The sequence below is a fragment of the Amphibalanus amphitrite genome, unplaced genomic scaffold (genome assembly GCF_019059575.1).
Source record: "Amphibalanus amphitrite isolate SeventyFive unplaced genomic scaffold, NRLGWU_Aamphi_draft 001573F_arrow, whole genome shotgun sequence".
NCBI lineage: Eukaryota > Metazoa > Arthropoda > Thecostraca > Balanomorpha > Balanidae > Amphibalanus > Amphibalanus amphitrite.
The window spans coordinates 74,524-89,740 of record NW_024883066.1 but is presented as its reverse complement, the minus strand read 5'-3'; the positions used below and the strand labels follow the sequence as shown (position 1 = coordinate 89,740).

The following is a 15,217-nucleotide window of genomic DNA, read 5'->3' as shown; positions in this document are numbered from 1 at the left end:
GCCGTCACCGGACGAACATTATCAATTTTTACATGCAGAATGTGTCCAAACATTCCTCTGACATGTTTATAGGAAGACGAACAGATGGGTCGTCTCCCAGGAAACATTCTCCGAATCATCTGCAGTCTTTCAGTTTAGACAGTTCTGAAGCTCTACATGATTTTCTTTTGCCTTAGAGACGACCGTCCGCTTGTGATCTTTGTAATGTTGGATGTCGGTCTGATATTTAGTGCACCCATATTCGACATGACCGAAACAGCGTCCAATGATGCCAAACACAGCAGCTGTGGGTGTCTACAAGCACTGTCTGCTGTCCACTTTTCAATGCCCACCCAGGGAGCGATCGACTGATAACGAAGGCAGCTCGTTATTTCTCAGCGACTACTGTAACGGCACAGTCATCATCTGATAGCAGCCTTATTACATCCAACTTTGCCACCAACGTCCAACTACGCTCTCGGGATCTAAGAAGTAAGAACACAAAGACACTAAGAGCACACGACCACGCCGCGGTCATTCCGGGACGGTAGCTCTCCAGAACACTGCTAACGAGACAAAGTAACGAGTCGTCATTCTCGTGACGCCCGAGGTCGTCGAGCCCTCCGAGGTCATCACGCCGGGCGAGGCCGTCACGGCGCTCCGTGAGCGGGAGATATGATCTCGGGGCGCTGCCACGGAGGCCATTGTCGTGTCACTGGCGTGACGCGGCGTCAGGAGCCCCGCACAGGGCGGTAGCCCGTGTGGTGGTGTACGGTGTGCTACGGCGAGTGATTGCTGGGTGCGGCTAATTGTGGGCTACGCTTTTGCGAAACTGCCAAGTTTGGCAGCCCAACTCGACCAAAGCGAAATACGCCTAGAACCATCCTGGTAACCTGTCAGACCGACTCAGGCAGACTCAAACTGACTCGACCGACTCAACCGACTCAAATCGATGCCGATCGACTCAGACATACTCAGAACGACTCAGACAGACTCAGGCAGACTCAAACAGACTCAGGCAGGCTCAAACCGACTCAGGCAGACTCGACCGATTCCGATCGGCTCAGACCGACTCAGATAGACTCAGAACGACTCAAACTGATTCAGACCGACTCAACCGACTCAAATCGTTTCCGATCGACTCTGACAGACTCAGGCGGACCCAGGCAGACTCAAACTGACTCGACCGACTCAAACCGATTCAGATCGACTCAGACCGACTCAGATCGACTCAAACTAACTCAGACCGACTCAACCGACTCAAATCGATTCAGATCGACTCAGACAGACTCAGAACGGCTCAGACAGACTCAGGCAGACTCAAAACGACTCAGGCAGAATCTAACTGACTCGACCGACTCAAACCGATTCAGATAGACTCAGATAGACTCAGAATGACTCAGACCGACTCAACCGACTCAAATCAATTCCGATCGACTCAGACAGACTCAGAACGACTCAGACATACTCAGGCAGACTCAAACCGACTCAGGCAGACTCAGAATGACTCGACCGACTCAATCCGATTCAGATCGACTCAGACCGACTCAATCTGACTCAGGCCGACTCAAGCGACTCAAATCGATTCCGATCGACTCAGACAGACTCAGAATGACTCAGACAGTCTGTGAGTCTGTCTGAGTCAATCGGAATCGATTTGAGTCGGTTGATTCGGTCTGAGTCAGTTTGAGAGTCGTTCTGAGTCTATCTGAGTCGGTCTGAGTCGATCTGAATCGGTTTGAGTCGGTCGAGTCAGTTTGAGCCTGCCTGAGTCGGTTTTAGTCTGCCTGAGTCCGCCTGAGCCTGTCTGAGTCGATCGGAATCGATTTGAGTCGGTTGAGTCGGCCAGAACGACTCAGACCGACTCAACCGACTCAAATCAATTCCGATCGACTCAGACAGACTCAGAACGACTCAGACAGACTCAGGCAGACTCAAACCGACTCAGGCAGACTCAAACCGACTCAGGCAGACTCAGAATGACTCGACCGACTCAAACAGATTCAGATCGACTTAGACCGACTCAGTCTGACTCAGACCGACTCAACCGACTCAAATCGATTCCGATCGACTCAGACAGACTCAGAACGACTCAGACAGTCTGTGAGTCCGTCTGAGTCGATCGGAATCGATTTGAGTCGGTTGATTCGGTCTGAGTCAGTTTGAGAGTCGTTCTGAGTCTATCTGAGTCGGTCTGAGTCGATGAAGTCAGTTTGAGTCTGCCTGAGTCGGTTTGAGTCTGCCTGAGTCCGCCTGAGTCTGTCTGAGTCGATCGGAATCTATTTGAGTCGGTTGAGTCGGTCTGCGTCAGTTTAAGTCCTTCTGAGTCTATCTGAGTCGGTCTGAGTCGATCTGAATCGGTTTAAGTCGGTCGAGTCAGTTTGAGTCTGCCTGAGTCGTTCCGAGTTTGTCTGAGTCGATTGGAATCGAATTGAGTCGATTGAGTCTGTCTGAGTCAGTTTGAGTCGTTCTGAGTCTATCTGAGTCGGTCTGAGTCGATCTGAATCGGTTTGAGTCGGTCGAGTCAGTTTGAGTCTGCCTGAGTCGGTTTGAGTCTATCTGAGTCTGTCTGAGTCATTTTCAGTCTGTCTGAGTCGATCGGAATCGATTTGAGTTGGTTGAGTCAGTCTGAGTCAGTTTGAGTCGTTCTGAATCTATCTGAGTCGGTCCAAGTCGATCTGAATCGGATTGAGTCGGTCGAGTCAGATTGAGTCTGCCTGAGTCGGTTTTAGTCTGCCTGAGTCGTTCTGAGTCTGTCTGAGTCGATCGGAATCGATTTGAGTTGGTTGAGTCTGTCTGAGTCAGTTTGAATCGTTCTGAGTCTATCTGAGTCGATCTGAATCGGTTTGAGTTGGTCGAGCCAGTTTGAGTCTGCTGAGTCGGTTTGAGTCTGCCTGAGTCGTTCTGAGTCTGCCTGAGTCGATAGGAATCGATTTGAGTCGGTTGAGTCGGTCTAAGTCAGTTTGAGTGGTTCTGAGTCTATCTGAGTCGGTCTGAGTTGGTACGTTATCTTCTCCTACCCGGTGACGTCACAGCATGCGTCGGCTTGGCACGGCCGCCACAGGTGGGGTGCGGCTAATGGTGGTATCTCGCTTTGGTCGAGTTGGGCTGCAACTTGGCGGTTTCGCAAAAGCGTAGCCCACAATTAGCCGCACCCAGTGATTGCTCTGGGACTGGCGGGAGTGGTGTGATGGGTGCGGTGGCCTCAGGATGTTACCTCGGGAGGAAGACGCCTGAGCTTTATTAAACCAGCCATGTCACTGCAATGTTTGATGGCTGAGTACTTGACTATGTGTGTGTATGCCAGTTCCATGTTTGAGAACGGAAGGCGAAGTTGAAACAAAGGAGCGGCGGTCCCGACAGGCACTGGCGGCCATGATTGTCTTGACACACATAATGACACAGAGCCTGACTCATAGTGACAATCCCAGCCTGACACACCCAAACAAACGGTGGCACGGCTCTCGACTGGATGTCAGTGACCTTGCCCCTTGACCGCACCACCCTGCATACCAGACAAAGACGATCAGTCACCTCAAACCCTCATGAACAGTTCCCCCCCCCAAGGCCTCTGGTTTCCCCGTCCGGCTCCGCCCAGTGCCCTTCTTTAGTTCAATGCTCCATCCTCGGCACGAGATTCCCGTGATTGCCCGGTCACGACCCCTCCTCATCACGAAACTTCCCCGGCCATGCTCCCTCCCCCTCGGGACTGCCCGGTCACGAGGCCTACCATCACGGGTCTCCGCCCGGTCACGGTCCCCTCCCGGCCGGCGCGTGGCCGGGAGGAGCGTCCGCTGACGTAACCCGGGTCGGCTGTCGGCGGTGCGTCCAGTCATGTCACCCGGTGATGGGTTGCAGGTCATCCTCTACCCAGGGTGGACCCTGGACTGTTATGGTTCGCCGTCCGGACGCTCCGGGGAGCGGACGCAGGCCGGCGGTGATTCAGAGGTGGCGATAGCTCGCCGACGGCCGCAGGAAGGGGAGATACGGCGGAAGACGAGCCGGGGAGATGGGCTTGCATGGCGAGCGGAGGCATGATGAGAGGGCGTATGATGCGTGGTCATGTGACCCATGGCTGAGGGTGTGATGATTTGTTGCTCAGATGACCTTTTTTCGCGTGCCTAGCACATTCCATCCGTTGGTATTTGAGTGTAGTTGTAATTGCATGCTTTAAATGACGTCCTTTTTCGGACCTTTAAATTTAAGCAAAAGTCCTTTCGAACATGCAAATTTAAGCAGAAAGTGTAATACTGGCTAATTCCCAGAATTAGGTTGATGATAGGCTGGTTAGCTTATGCGGGTCGAATGCTGAAGGGTATTGGGAAAATGCACATGAAATCAATCGCTATGCTGTTTCATCAACAAAGCGGGTTTTCAAGTAGGAAACACATACCTCTCTGTCGGTCAAAGATTGATAAGAAATAAGAACGTGGGAAACATTTAAGTCATTAGCATGCAGTGCATGTTTATCATTTTCTGGCATCTCGGCATTAGTGACAATGCAGTGATCTTTCTCAAGTTATCATGCACTGAAAACTTTTTTACCATTTCCTGAAGGGTAAACCCGCCATAGCATGGTAGCTTGACACACAGACGTTTTTTACCACCTTCCAAATGGTAAATTTTACTCTTTCATGAAGAGTAAACTCGCCAGGGAGGGGTAACATGACACACAGACGTTTTTTACCATCTTCTGAATGGTAAACTCTTTTGATTTACTCTTGTCTAGAGTGTAACATTTTTTGGGTTACACTCTTTGAAAGGGTAAATCTTTAACGGAACCCTTTTTTAGGGAGTAACGCATCATCTACTCTGTGCTTTACCCTCCTACAGAGAGTATATTCTTATGGCCTACCCTTTGTCACATGGTAATGTTTACTCTTTCCTTTAGTGTAAACCCCCCAGAGGATGGTAACAGACCCACAGACGCTTCCTTCAGAAGCTTCACGAAGCTTCTGTTAACCGGAGCTCACCAACTAAAAAAAAAATGCTTCAAGAGCAACAATGTAGGTATATTTGGCTTCCGTACAAACAATACGAGGGGCACACCAACCATGAACATTGTGAGACTCTTCACTTATTCATACAAATTTATACAAAGCGTTCAGCAATGCACAAGCGGTAAATAAACACCACGATACAACTTGAATGCAATTTGAATATGAATACAAGACATTCAGCGCCCTCATATTGGATTAGGCAGAGCGCACAATATTTGAAGTGAGCGACGGCGTTCCTGGGTGGTCGCCCGTCTGCGTGAGATAATGAGACTGGATCACTACAGTGCAAGGCTTTTTCAAAGTCACCAACAAAATGCATAAACTTGTAGCATCACAACAAAATTAATGTACGTACTCACAACACTAGGCCACGTGGCCGTGCACGGGGTCCTGTTAACCAGGTCAAATTAGCACCACTCAACGGCACGCAATGCTCTAGCACATCGGTACTTACAATAAAATGTCCACAGAGGCTCTATAGGCGATGAACAACACACAAGCACAATCACCAACGGCCACGCCGCGCGGCACCGACACTGCTCACATCCGCTCTCGGAGACCAACGGCCGAAAACTGACAGATGCGCGCGGCCTTCAAACCGCAAACGGCCGATCTCGTTTCTGATTGGCTGATTGTTTCCATTTCAAATATCATCTTCAGGAGGGTAAACAAGATCCACGCATGAAACGACTATCTGTACCCGAGTCACGATACCCAGGAGGAAAGAGTTTTCGTGATGTTCTGGATCGCGAGAGTAATACCTATTGATATTTACATGGTAATAATACTCTTCGCTGGCGAATAAGTTCATATTAACCACGTACCGTTACTATGCACATAATGGTAGCAGCGAGTTACCCTTTCAATATACTATTATCTTGCGGGTTTGATGAAAATGAACTCTCCAGGAGGTAGTAAAAAAGTTTTGGGTGTGTCCAAGCGAAGGTTAAGCTGTGTCACTTGCGGGCTAAACGTGAATATCATACTTTGTCCTTCAGAAGAATCTGATCTTGTTGCTTCGTGTAACAAATGCTGTTGTAAAAGTACCAAATGGGCAATTTATCTTTGTTATCTGCATCGATACAAGTTTTCTGTTATTACGGTCATGGGTATTACTTGCTTTTAAAGTGTAACCATTAATGTCAGTTTATCCATGTTCCCCGGACCACCGTTGCGGAGGTTTTTTAACTGTAAGTAACCTCACATAGGTATCAACGTCGCAATGAACAGGACAAAGCCGTTCATTTGGTAAAAGTGAATAGTCTGTCGTTATTCAGGTGGTCCGCACACCGAGGCACTAATTACCTACTGAATATTATATGTATTGGTTAAAAAATTACTGTACATATTGTTGATTGCTATAGTACCGCCCGATATATATTGTTTTAGGGCTGAATACTCATAATTGGATAGTACCTAAGATCTAAATAACACAATTTATCGGTAACACAGTTCGTTGTGGTATCTAACCCACAAGTGTCACATATCCCATAATTTGTGACGGTGATCCGCAAGCTTTTAACGGCGCGCTGTGCAGCGTTGATAGTATTTTCAATGCTAAATGCGTTTTTACTGTACTCTTCACTTTATCCATGAGTGTATGAATCTCCGTCTATGACAAATAGCGCCAGGTGGCCACGATACCTACTTTTCATTTATACCCCCCCCCCCCCCAAAGTACGGCGTACCTCGATATACCAGACGGGCGCGCTCCACGTGGGGCTGAGCAGCTGTCTCCGGCAGAAGAGGCACTCCATGACGGTGGTGGCAGAGCTGCGGCAGCTCGCTGCTCACGGTGGAGCAGCTCGGACACAGTAGCTCACTCTGCGCCACTGACCACACTGCCGGTCCGGACCGCGGCAACAGGGCTTCGACGCCGACCGAGACCGCAGGACCGCGTGGGAGCACGGATGTCCGCCCGGCCGGCGCGAGATAGCACGAGCGGATTGACGGGACGATTGCACCGGCTATGCTGACAGTGAGCCGTCGGTCACCGATCAACAGTTTCTGTCCTCTGTCAGACCGAGACTGACTAAGGGGAAGTAAAAACTCGGGCAATGTGCCACCCACCAGCCACTGTTCCTTTCCAGCGCCGAGTGTCCGCTTTCCGCCACCCACACAAGCTTCGACACGCCGCTCGTCTTTCCCAGTCCAGGCACAGCTTATTTAGGGGTTTCTCCTTGATAACCGAACTGCTCAGTGTTCAATCTGATCCACCACTGACTTGGAGGCTGGAGCACGCGCCGCGGCGGCGGGGCGGCGCCGGGGGACGGACGGAGTGGAGCGCTCGCCGCGTGCACTGCAACTGGAGTCTGAGGGCGGGCCGGACCGTCGGGCCGGCCGGCGCAGCACCGGTATGTGGGGAGACGGTCCAAGGCCGGGACGGCGGGGCTGGCCGGCCGGCAGACCGACCCGCCCGGAACGGTGCAGTGGGAGGAGCAGGGAGGGGCGTGGATGGGTGAGACAGGGAGGGTGGGACATGTGGGAGTGACTAGTGAGGAGCAAGGAGGGCGGGACAGGGAGGAGCTGAACAGGGGGAGGGTATAGGAGGAACAGGGAGGGGCGGAATCGGAGACCATGGGCGGATCGTGGCAATGGCAACTTGCAGAGTGGCGAAAGATCTCATCAGAGACCATTGGAATCCAATGACCAGCGAATACAGCGTGCAAAACCATGCGTACTTAAAGGTCTAGCGAGCATCTGTTCAGTGCTCTGCGTGATCTGCTGTATTTTATGGCGGCTTTGTCATGATCACGCTATTAGATTTGACCGCCTTTCGAATACTTAACCTTTCTTTACGTTCAAATTTGATAGTGGTATCCATAAAAAACACTAGATACCCAGCGTATTGTTTAGCACACAGCAGGTATCGTTTCATTATAAAGTATATTGTTCGTCAAACCCGCGTCATAAGGAATGGGGGGGGGGGGGATATAATGTCCCCTCCGGGTTTTACCACAGGTTATATTTCGCAGCGCTAATATTGGTAACCCTGGTCACTTCGGGTCACTCTCACTGGTCATCAGATCGTGTCAAGTGAATCCCCTTGAAGAAAAATGATCATACTCGCCATAGCTAATCGCACGTAAAATGAACGGCTGCTATACAACTTCAAAAGAATGGTGTGAGTGACAGAAGATGAGATTATTAAATGCATATGTTAAATTCTTTTTATCGGTGACCTATGGGCAGGTATATTTTGCGACCACTAATTTTATCATTGAAAAATGTTTGCCACGCTGCGCTGGCTACCTCAGGCCAGGTGACTGATGCCAGATCCGAATTCGGAACTTATAGTTGTGAGCAGGGCTGCGGAGTCGATGGATTTTCGGCGACTCTGACTCCGACTCCGACTCCGACTTTCAAAAACCAACTCTGACCCCGACTCCGACTACGCGCAGAACTGTCGACTCCGACCGACTCCAACTTCCGACTCCGACTCCGCAGCACCGCCAGAACTGCGGAGTCGATTGATTTTCGGTGACTCCAACTCCGACTCCAGATCCGGTTTCCAAAATCGACTCCGACTCCGACTCGACTCCGGGCAGATCTGTCGACTCCGACCGACTCCGACTCCGACTCCGACTCCGACTCCGCAGCCCTGGTTGTGAGTGATCAATAGATCATTAATCAATACTTTGAGTGTATGGTCAGGTCCTAAGAATCACCTGGCTTCGTTTTTTTGTTGGGTTCGTTTTAGTTGTCTTGTTGCGTATGGTTTCTCATTGCTCTGGCAGGCTGATAGCCATGGAATGCTATGAAGGAGACAGTGAGCTGAATCGATCACTTACAGAAGTACTATGCCGCGGCTGAGCCCGTCCCAGAGACAGGTCATTTAGCCGCGCCGAGCGGTCACGACGGAGGTATTTGCTCTTATTGGAGCTTTTCCCGTAACTGTTACCGTTGCAATGGTGTGACCGCCAATCCAGGAGAAGAGTGGTGCTCAATGGGTCTGGGAAAGGGGCGGGTGGTCATTGATAAATGAATCGGATGGACTGGGCAAGTCCCGAAGAAAAAGAATGAATGTGCCGCGGCCTGCAGAGTGTAGGTGGAGTGGAGAAGAACTCGCCTTCATCGACCACGACCTAAGTTGCTTTATCGGGATGCGGATGACTGCTTTAGTATGTACTCAAGGCAGTTGTGAACCATTCTTTTACCCGTACCATTGAAGATGCTAGATCAAATATACAGGGTGGAAAGTAATTACGCGAACATACTTTTTCGTCTTATAGCAATGGAAAAAGCGGCGGTAACATGAAAATTTCATCTTTTCATATATTCCTATTTATGTGCGATACACTGACAAAGGCGTTCAGGCATAATTGACATGAGCATGTCAAGCTCTGTTGGCCAAAGCTTAGTCCACGCCTCCTGGAGCTGTCTGGTGAGGCAATCGATGTTGGTGGCTACTAGCAGCTCTTAGACGCTCTCCTGAAGAGTCGCCTGGATATTTTTGATCAAATTGGGGTCTGGGCTATTCCCAGATTGACCATTATATGCCCAGAAGAAGAACGGGTTCTCAAAGCACCAGTCTTGCGTCTTTTTGGCCGTGAGAGGAAGGACTTTATCAATCATGAAGAAGAGTTTCTTTGCGTCGGGCACAAAAGTGCGCTCAATCATTTTGCCCCTTTTGGTGCATTGATGGATTAGATAAAGAGACTCGTCTGGAAGGATGTTCCACTAGTTGTATACTTTATTTTTGGTGGCCTTGTTGGTCACTACATGCAATTTTGACACCATCCGGGCGCTCATAACACGCTGATGTGTGTTCCTTTGCCGGATGTTTGAAGGTTGGGACGGGCGGGACGTCGGACGCATCAGCAGCCCCCAACGCGTTGTTCTGCAGGTTTGACGGATGAAAAAGCTTCGAAGATGTCTCACCCAGCCACAAAGCCAGCTGCCTGTCCTCCTCTGTTCAGGTTTGGCGGTCTTTAGAAAACTTAAATTGACAATCCTGCTGTTAATTCATGAATTTTGGCCATCTCGATTGTTTGTACGGCTTGATTTTCGAATTTTCACGGATTTATGTATGAATCGTGATATCTTAGATCGGGTACCCGGCCAAAGTAAACCATTTCGCCTGTTTTCGGGTCGACTGTTGTCGTTTGGTCGCGGAAATGGTGACCACCCATTCGGCGCCTGAATTCGCCGTGGTTTTACTGCCGCCAACGGCTTTGCTTTTTAAGTCCTCTTTAAGTTTTATTATGCTTCAACCAAAGGTGTAATTGAGTAATACTGGTGCCGAGACCGTTCCGAGTCCCTTCCGCATCAGTCCAGCCAAAATAATCATAAACGCTTTCCCTGGCAACTTCAAATTGAGCTCTTTGCCCATTTTGGTCTTGAGCAGCGTATGGCGTCAGCACCACTCGAAGCCGAGAGGTGTTGTAGACCTTCCAAGTCATTTTTCAAAGTAAGGTCACTTTTGTTAGATGAGGCGACAACAAACACGACCAGTCATGTTCCATAACAGCCCGCGCTCATACAAAATCTCCACTGACGGGCGAAATTGTAAGAAAATACATGTTCGCGTAATTACTTTCCACCCTGTACATCAATGTCCACCTTATCCCATCCAGGGGGCATCAGTGTTGGACGGAGCTGCCTGCCTGTTGTAGGTAGGTGGCGTTGTTACGTTGGCCCTCTTGTGGGCACGCCAGGGAGCGTTGTCGTCCTCGTCGTCCAGGTGGCGCCGTCGGATGACCCGGTCGCAGGGGGCCGACCTTAGCTTGGTTACAGTAATAAATGTTGACGGTAGCTTGGTCTCATTGGTAAATGTAAGTTCGTGTGTTATCTTCCAGTTGCGGATTTAACCCGGGTGCCAAAGGACGTGATTAATACGTTAGCTTGTTTTATTGTTATTGCAATTTACAGGCAAGATGCGCGTTTGTCGGTAGACTCGTGAACCTCAAATGATAATCGACACCGCTCCGTGATGATTTCGCATGTTAGCAGCTAAATGTAGAAAATTTACTCGTTCTTGAACGGAGGTCCGCGTGATCCATCTCAGGGTGTGGTAAGACGGTAAGTGGCTTTTAAATGAATCCCTTGAATCCCTTCAGCGTCATCGCACATCCAGTGTCCGTTCCCAGTACAATCCGAGTTATCCCGTTCACCTAAAATTCGCACACCTTACCGGTACCTTGTCATGTCATTTATCCGGTTCTGCCATACCTTGAGTGTATTGAGGGCCTCGCGGTGGGTGGTGTTCTTCATCGACCGGCCATTGATGGAGATGACCCGGTCACCCTTCTGGATCCGACCGTCCCTGTCCGCCACCGAACCCCGGATCACCTTGTTCACCTGAAAACGGACGACGGTAGACGTTTAGTGATGGTAGATCAAAGCGTTGCCTGGACATGATAGCTAAATGTGTGCATGCTGAGCACTATCAGTATATAAGCACACTTCAACCTGTATGTAGAAAGTATCGTGATCAGTAGTGGCACAAGATAATGGAGATTGAAGCTCAACATTCAGCGGGTTGCCTCGAACGATGATGTTCGATCAATTCCGTCGATGTCTATGGAATCGGTTCGGTTGTCAAGATTGTAGACGAAAACAAAACACGACAAGAGACAGGCGGGGCAAACACTGAGCACAGCACGATTGAACACAACACACGTCAGCTACACGGCGCGGTGCGGCGAATCTGGCGCTCGAGAGCGCATCGTAAACAACCGACCTGTTGTCGGCACAAACGGTATACACCGAGACACGCTTTAGCGCTGGATTTGGACAGTGATGCCAGTGTGAACGTGAGCATTGCATGCTTTACTGGACTGCACTGGCGATATCTAAAAGAGACCGTATTAGCCATCATAGCATTCATGCCCTTACTCAAACTGTCGCTGCACTGAAGGAGCATTTAGCAGTATAAGACAGATTTGAATAAAACACGCCGTAATCTTTTCCATACATTATGTACTGCATCTCAACACGAATTAAATAATGCAATGTTGGGTCTTTCTGTATTTTAGCTGGCGAGGCCCTTCAGGCCGTTTCCATCGACTCAGCGTTATCTCGTCCCACCAAGATATCGCCGCCTCCTAAAATCTCCCCGCCCCCGCCCCTACCGATATCTCCCGCTGCGTACCCATGTTTTACGCCCCCACCGAAATCCCACCGCCAACCACAGAAATATCCCCGCCTCTTATCGATCTCCCCGCCTCCTGTCGAGGTCTCCCCACTTCCTACCGAAATTTCCTCGCCTTCTACCAATATCTCCCCGCCTTCCCGCCTCCTACCAAGATCTCCCCGCCCCTACTGATATCCCCCCGCCCCTACCGAGATCCCCCCGTCCTTACCGATATATCCCCGCCTCCTACCGATATCTCCCCGCCTCCCACTGATATCTCCCCGCCCCGTACCGAGATCTCCTTGTTCTCGTAGTCGGCGCCGCCGGCCAGTGTGATGCCGATGCTGCCTCCCATCATCTCTCGGTGCACGACAGCCACGATAATCTCGTGCGATGGCGTGCCGGCCTCTTCCAGCGACTGGTTGGCCTCTTCGATCAGCTGCTGTAGCTCCTGGTGGCACAGAGAGCAGACGCGATGGTATTATCAAATCTAGAAATAAAGGCCAGCCCTACAGTACACATGATGGTAACATTGCAAAGTTCCGTGAGCATTGACCCCTGAACAGTAGGTAAGCAGGATTGGAAATTACTACATTTAGGTGCATTCGTGCCCGACCAGCACATGCATATAAGGGCCAGACAGCAAGCAGTTCGCCGCCTCGCGCTGTTCAGCTCGCGTTCAACAACAATGCTGCATTAACTGCGGTCGAAAAACGGTTGTCTACCGATTCAGTGCAAATGACACGTTATCTGTGCAGAATATACTTTGGAGTGAGCAATGCTAATGGCAGTGTATGTACGACAGTCCAAATATAGCATGCTGGCAAGGAGCTGATATAACCCTCGCCCTGGCAGGGCATTTTTCATAACACGGCCTGGCAGGGGGGGGGGGGGTCGATGCGACCCCCTCCCTCGCGATTGGCTCCTATGGCACCTAGAAACACCAAATTTGGTAGGTAGGTGGGCCCCCTGGAGTTCTCGCCCCTGTGCAAATTTTGTTGCTCTAGGTCAATATTTAGGGGGGTTTTGGGGGTATAAATGTAAAAATTTCGCTAAAAACAGGTCAAAGGTTTTTCGCTTATAACTTTTGATCTAATTAAGATAGAGCAAAAAGAAAAGCACCAGTGAACTCAGCACGTCAAGGCGCGTCGAATGATATACTTTTTAGCTTGCTTAAGTGTAGTTAAAGTTATTCTTAAATTTTAAGTAAACTTAAATTAATAAATTAAGTTCAAGTTAACCAAATTGCATCATATCGCATATCATTCGATTCGGCTGATCACCAGGAACACAATGATACCATTTTTTAAGGTCTAGCGTCATTATGTGCCAAGTTATTGGCAAAAACGTCATTTGACCTCAGTTGACCTCATTTGACCTGACCCATGGATAAGAACACCAAACAAAGAAGCACCAAGTGACCTGCTGTTAAGTACCGTGGTTTCAAAGCACAAAAGTGATAGAACGAAGCGGATATCTCCAGTATTTTCCGAATTTAGTATTTTCCCATAGGCTTAACATTACGACGTAATGACCTTTAACTGACCTCAGGTCAGTGACCTAAAAAAAAACCGGACTATATGTTATACAACTCGGTGAACTTAGCACATCCTGATAGTTTGAAGGAAATCAGTCGAAAACTGTGAGTTGGACAGGTGCAAAAAGAAAATTGAAATTTTACCATGACCTTGTACCGGTTTTTCTGACCTGGTGACCTGACCCAAGGTCACCCGGACCTGAAATTTTCAGGTCATATGTAAAAAGGTTGCCCCATAAGCTGTGCCAAATTTGGCGGCGCTGCGCGCCGCTGTTTTTACGCTATCTTCGAAAAACCTTAGGGGGGGGGTCGCATCGACCCCCCCCCCTGCCAGAGCGAGGGATAAATGGCAATGCGTTAATCACAACACGCTGGTCAGGCTTCTATTATCAACATGTAACTAGTAGTTGTAAAGATGGGTTCGCAGGGAACTTTGAGCCGAACGCTCATTCCAGACCATTAGGTATTATTCATTCCAGTAGAGTGACTGCCTTTATAGTGCCGCATGTCTTTTATGGCGCCGTATGTGTTTTGATCCACCTCGCTGGCTGTGTGAAATTCAGTTTCACAAATTTTAGTTTTGTTCAGCAATCTGCAAACAGCTTGCAGCATTGTTATCAACCGCAATTCTGCAAGAAATTGTCTTCTGTGCGCTGGTGACTGTTTGCAATGCACTGTGCTGAGAATCGTCGCACTGACTGCAGCAGCTCCCTTTGGAAGATCAGTGGCATCCTGCATTCCTAGAGATCGACAACTGTGTTCGGCGGATTAACTCGTCCCTAACCGCTGCTCAGCCCATTGTCTCCGGGCGAATGCCGTACTCAGCGTCTGTGACTGTACTCCGCTAACAATGCCTGAGGAACGGAGATTATCGGTTTGATGCCTTACTGTTCTCTCTGAGGGAAGGCAATGACTGGCAGCTGGCACCTTATTGAATTGATCTGTTTATTGTAAATTAATTGCGTTTTTTTTGCGCATCCTCACGTCAATGAAAAAGGGTATCCTGATTAATGAAAAGTTCCATGATACAAACCATGCTGCAGTAGGATGTAGCTGATACCTGAAACGACGGCTCGAAATTGCAGCATCCGCTTGGGATGGAATTCAGTGGAAGTGAAAGAAGATTTCTTGAATGTATGGACCATGGAGCTTAATTCCTGTGTGTCGGGAAGATTATGAAAATGGCAGCATGTCTGTATCTCATCAACCACCAGCTTTCACCTAGCACACCGGATAATTCGAGATTTATGTGGATAAAGAGGGTGATGGAATTGGCACTTCCCCACCTAGACTTGCACGAGATGTGGGCCAAGAAGTTAGGGAAATTCTAGCATTGTGGCTGTGACAAAATGCTGTGAGTGCCGAGTGCGAGAGAATATCCAGCGGTAGCAAGGGGCACCGGCACACCCAATATCATTGCTCCAGTCCTTCTTCCTCAACTCATTACGTAGGCATCTGTTCCCATTCGTTTTTTCACTATTACCTTTTGTTCCGCCCCGCTTCCTGAAAGCTTCCCGTTATTATTATCCACTGGCTCCCTGGCACTTCCTGCTGGCTCCAGTTTGGTTCCTCCTCAGTCCCCGTCGGCAGCCGTGCCCCCTTGTAGCAGCTCCGATTACAGGCACG

The 15,217-nt window shown here is 49.5% G+C and overlaps 1 protein-coding gene across 3 annotated transcripts in view; it reads right to left on the bottom strand.

Annotated features, from left to right (window-relative positions):
- Nucleotides 1-15,217, bottom strand: part of LOC122373934 (pro-interleukin-16-like) — an 84,579-nt gene that overhangs the window by 7,795 nt on the left and 61,567 nt on the right. For 2 of the 3 annotated variants that reach the window (XM_043352392.1, XM_043352391.1), the window contains 2 exons: nucleotides 12,347-12,505; nucleotides 11,151-11,279 (listed from right to left, as the gene is read on the bottom strand). The exons of the other annotated variant lie outside the window; for it this stretch is intronic. In XM_043352392.1, the coding sequence (XP_043208327.1) occupies nucleotides 11,151-11,279; nucleotides 12,347-12,412 (195 nt within the window). In that variant the 5' untranslated portion in view covers nucleotides 12,413-12,505. The remainder of the gene's footprint in view (nucleotides 1-11,150; nucleotides 11,280-12,346; nucleotides 12,506-15,217) is intronic. 3 annotated transcript variants of the gene reach the window in all.